Below are 4,526 nucleotides of genomic sequence, written 5' to 3'. Positions count from 1 at the left end.
AAAAAAAAAAAAAAAAAAAAAAAAAAAATCAAGCAGAGCAGGTATATAGTTGGGTGGCAGGGGCACTGACCGTCGCAATGCTCCTCGTTGGTGTTGCAACACTCGAGGGTTTTGGTGGACGGAGCAATGGACGCATTATCGGCAGCGCAGCAAGTCTCGTCGTCGCAATCGTTGTCGGCATTGTCGTGGACTGCGTCGTCCTGGACGTCATGGCAAGACTTGTCGCTCTCGCAGCCGCCGGTGCCACAGCAATCTTGATTGTCCTCTTTGTCATGTCGGTCGCTGTTGTTGTCGTTTGCTTCCCCAGTCTCGATCGAGGGGCCGTCGTGGCGAGGTGGGGTAAGATCAGGTATATCCTGTCCACCTCCGCGGTCGCCCCCAGAGCAGCAGCCGGATCCCATCTTTTGTTGGTTGTCGTGATTTGAATGATGGCTCCAAGTAATAAGTTGAATTAAGCTTTTTGAGTTAGTTTGTTAACTTTCTTTACGAACACGCTAGAACAGCGGGAACAAGAAGCGATCACCCAGCCAAGTAAGGTGGGCAGCTCAAATAAATGTAGCGAGTGGAGCCAAGACCCCCTGGTCAGGCTTGGCAGGTTGCCGTTCCTTTCCTGCAGATTATGTTTTGGCTTCGCTGGAATGTGTTTCAGCAGTTCCGGTTCTACAAGTCGACGCGAGAACCCCTTGTGTTTTGTTGGGATAGTTTTCTTTTTTGCGGGCGTACAGTCACAGACTTGTAACGACAAATACCTGCCTTTCCCGGATTTACTCTTCGGTAAAGTAAACATTTTCCTACCATCGTACTTGGTACTTGGGTCCTTTCGTCCGGGACAGATCACGTCATGATTACAGATCCTGAGAAGCAACTACAGCGGGCACCGACGCGTTAGGTGTCCTTGCATCAACCCCTTTTTTGTTGGCTGAGTAAGTTGCTCATGCCTGGTAACCATGACAGAGGGAGCCGCCTAGAGAATTTCATTCGGTCCTCACTCACACACAAGTTCGGCTGTTGTCAGCGGCAGAGGAACCCATGCACCATTAGGGAGGTAGGAATGTTTCATCATCGCTCATTGGTAGCTTGAGGCGGCGTGGGTCCTCCGGAGGCGTCGAAAGGTGTTGGTAGTTAATGAATTCCAGCCACCTGGCAATTTAACTCCGTAGTACTGAAATCTGTGGTGACACATAAAAAGTTTACCCTGGCTTTATATCATCAAGTTTTGAAACGTGTTCAAACTTCTGGATTTGATCAATTGTTCGCTTATTCTGTAGTATAAATAGGCTCCAGTATGCATATCGTTCCTAATGCACATGCCAGATTATATCCAGGGCAGGCCTTCCAGCAAGCATGGTTTGCACACAAGCCATAATTTTTGCTGCATATAATGCGCATAATCTTCGCTGCTGTTGTAAATGATACTTGTATATTTGGCTCTCAGGGTTATTATCGTCGTAAAATTCCAGGGATGCGCAGTCGATTTGCGAATGCCGCAGCTCAATACGTGCGCGAAGGAACCACAAGCTGTGAAAGAGCAAGAAAAGCGCCAAGATGCCATGGGCCCGCGCGGCTAAAGCATTGAATGCATGGAAACGTTGGCAAGCACGCCGGTCTACTGCGGCTCGCAGGCCGAAACTGAAGCAATGTTAAATAAAGCAGGCGTCGCAGTAGCAAAGACAGCACTGGCATTCAAGTGGAATCTAAGCGTTTGGCGAGAGGGGAATCGCCGCATTTAGTAAACCATGTTATATCAAGTCGATATATAACTTTAACTTCTTGAAACAAAACAAGAAAACAAAAAAGACGAGCGTACATGCGAGCTTGTAGCTTGAAGCCAAAAATCCTGCTATAAGTGTCGCGCAGGTTGAGCACGTGATATAACAGTCAATTAAATGAACGAACAGAGCGTTGGTATATTCCGACTCTGCCAAGTTTATTCCATTTTCTTAGCCCCGTTTCCGTTTACCGTAAACGCTATATCGGGAGGGCAGTTTCCCATGTAAAGCTTGAAAATTTGAGCCTGGCAATTCTCCGAAAGTTTAATCCGTCGACTCCACCAACTACTACTGTCTTAGTTTTACGTTCATGGGGATCAGGTTGAACTCTGGTGAGGCCGTTAGGGGTGTGCATATAAAGAAAGCAGAACTATGCCAATAGGCCGGAGATGTTAAAATGCAAGTACGCAAACGCTGAGAAGGACGGTTTTGAATTGCATTGCAAAATAGAGTTTTAAGATATAAAGTAAAACTGCTGGCCCAAAGTTTCAAGGGAGGGTGGTTTAAAGCCGAAGCTTGGGTGAAGAAGTAGGATCTTGGTTGATATGGGTAAATAGCCGTTACAATGGCAAAGAAAACACGATTAAAGTCTAACGCATAATGTGAAGAGCTGTTTGTATCCTGCATCGGGCAACGATCTCGAGGGCTGCTTTTTGCAATGCAAACCACTGGCGCATTACGACAGCAAGATTACTCAAGCAAAAGGCTGGCTAACAAGTACGCGTGCCGACAAAAAAAGAAGCAGAGCCCGACTTCAGGCCCTTGGACACTCGTGGATTGGTTGGTTTCCCAAAAAGGATCTGCTATTCGCCATGCACTCTATCCTTCTGGCATTCTGGAATCCAAATGGTCGCGACTCGAAAGGAAGGCAAAGACTACGCCTCGTGGGAACCGTCTCAAAAATTGTAGGCGGTCACTGGGCGCAGATGCTACCTCATGATTTTTTGTGAATCGCCGGGTTCAGCCAGTACGACAGGATTAGCTGCGTTCGGCCGGCAGACCATTGAAAAGAAAGGAGCCGAATTGGAATTGGGCGAACAGCGACGGGCCGGTAGTGTTTACAATCCGCCCCAGTTCCACGCACCAGGATGGCAGGGGACGCAAAAGAATTACAGTACCGATCGCTCGATAGAGTTTAAAGTAATTAATGTAACCGCGCAACCCGCTATTTAAACCGAAAGGCAGTGTCGCTATATCAGGTCGCATAATTATATCGGCCCCTTCTATTTCCTGCAAATGGTGGATTAACCGACCAAAATGACCATTCTACCCTGGTTAAGCTAAAATATAATGGTATATACGTAACAGTTCAGTCGAATTGTGAGGGAGGGACAAGTGGTTTGCCCATAGGGGGTCAAGTTGGTGATCGATAAAGGCTTGGTGCTGGCAAGAAAAGACAATCAGTTTAAGTTTGAGCGAGTCGGTGTATTTTCGCAGCAGTATGCGAGAACAGAAATTATCATATTCCAAGTGTGGACATGATTAATCGCGTCACATTGCATAATTCGGAACTTCCAAGCCATTGTTATGTTATTCCAATTTCCAAGAGTCGACCAGAACAGCAACGTAAATTTAGAAACCATTTGACTCGCGTTTTAAGCTTGCAAATATTTTCTAGGCCTGACAACTATACCTACTTTATCAATCAAGCAAAAATGTATATAATCTGGTGCAGATTTTTTTTTTTTTTTTTTTTTTTTTTTTTTTTAAAAAAAAAAAAAAAAAAAAAAAGAAAATTCTGTCTCTACATCTACACTTGGTCATTTTACAATGCATTCTAAACTTCTTCTTTCCTTGTTGATTGCCGGGGCAATGGCCACACCCTTGCCCTCGCAAAATGGTGCTAGTGCTGACCCCCATGTTCAAGACCATGGAAAGAACAGTCAAGGGGGAAACCACAAAGTGTCTTCAGGTCCTCATGCTTGGCCGAATGACGTTAAAACAGTCAACACCTGGGACGTCCCTCACGCGCCCGCTACCCCACCAGATTGGTTCCAAAAAGCATATCACAGCAGTGGTAGTAACTGGGCGCCGCAGGGAAATTTGATGTCGTCAACTCCAACCGAAGGAAAGCCTGTTGGTCCAACGTGGGGTCAGAAGTTTGAAGACGATAACACCGGCAGAGGTACACTCAACAATCTGGAAAGCTCGCTGTACGGTAGCAATAGCAGGAATTACCACCAAAAACGCGCGGATGGTGGAGAGCTCAAAGACACGGCGGAATAATGGCAATAGAAGCCAGTCCTTTTGGGCCAACGACAAGGGGAAATAATGCCTTTTCAATTGTTGTTGTTATTTTTTCTTTTTTCTTTTTCAAATAAAACTTTTTCATGGTATTTGTTATTGTCATGTTTGTTTTCTTCTTCTGATTTACACTGCACCTATTTAGTGAGCCTTGAGGCCCGCATATCAACACAGGACTACCAACCGTCAGACAATTCAGCACCAACTAGGTAGCAATAAAATACAGGAGTTTTCCTCGCAATAGCAGCGTTTTAAACGGGTGGTCGGCAAAATCTTACGGTGGATTGCTTACTATGGGGCTAGTCGCTGCCTGCTAACTTTTTTTGGTCTTGAGCTTGGGTGACTGAAGATGTAGTCTAGAGATCACGTGCTGACATGCCGCGGCTTCAGGCAGCCATTTATTAGTCGGCACTACGACAGGCAGAACAGTAAGTAATCCTCATATGATGATGGCAAGTTCGTTATTTTTAATACAGCTGAAAGACAGACTGCGCCGCATTTGGGCTTTCCCCC

The 4,526-nt window shown here is 45.9% G+C and overlaps 2 protein-coding genes across 2 annotated transcripts in view; one reads left to right on the top strand and one right to left on the bottom strand.

Moving 5' to 3' along the window:
• The window catches only part of PpBr36_03962 (uncharacterized protein), a gene marked incomplete at both ends in the record, with an annotated part of 3,685 nt that extends 3,284 nt beyond the window's left edge, over nt 1-401 (bottom strand). Inside the window, one exon of the mRNA XM_029891129.1 lies at nt 71-401. Coding sequence (XP_029752728.1) covers nt 71-401 — 331 coding nt within the window. The remainder of the gene's footprint in view (nt 1-70) is intronic.
• PpBr36_03961 (uncharacterized protein) overlaps nt 1-425 on the top strand; it is a gene marked incomplete at both ends in the record, with an annotated part of 2,962 nt that extends 2,537 nt beyond the window's left edge. The window contains one exon of the mRNA XM_029891128.1: nt 42-425. Coding sequence (XP_029752727.1) covers nt 42-425 — 384 coding nt within the window. The remainder of the gene's footprint in view (nt 1-41) is intronic.
• Between the last annotated feature and the right edge of the window lie 4,101 nt (nt 426-4,526).

Source organism: Pyricularia pennisetigena, chromosome 3, assembly GCF_004337985.1.
Source record: "Pyricularia pennisetigena strain Br36 chromosome 3, whole genome shotgun sequence".
Lineage (NCBI taxonomy): Eukaryota > Fungi > Ascomycota > Sordariomycetes > Magnaporthales > Pyriculariaceae > Pyricularia > Pyricularia pennisetigena.
This window is presented reverse-complemented; position numbering and strand designations above follow the sequence as displayed.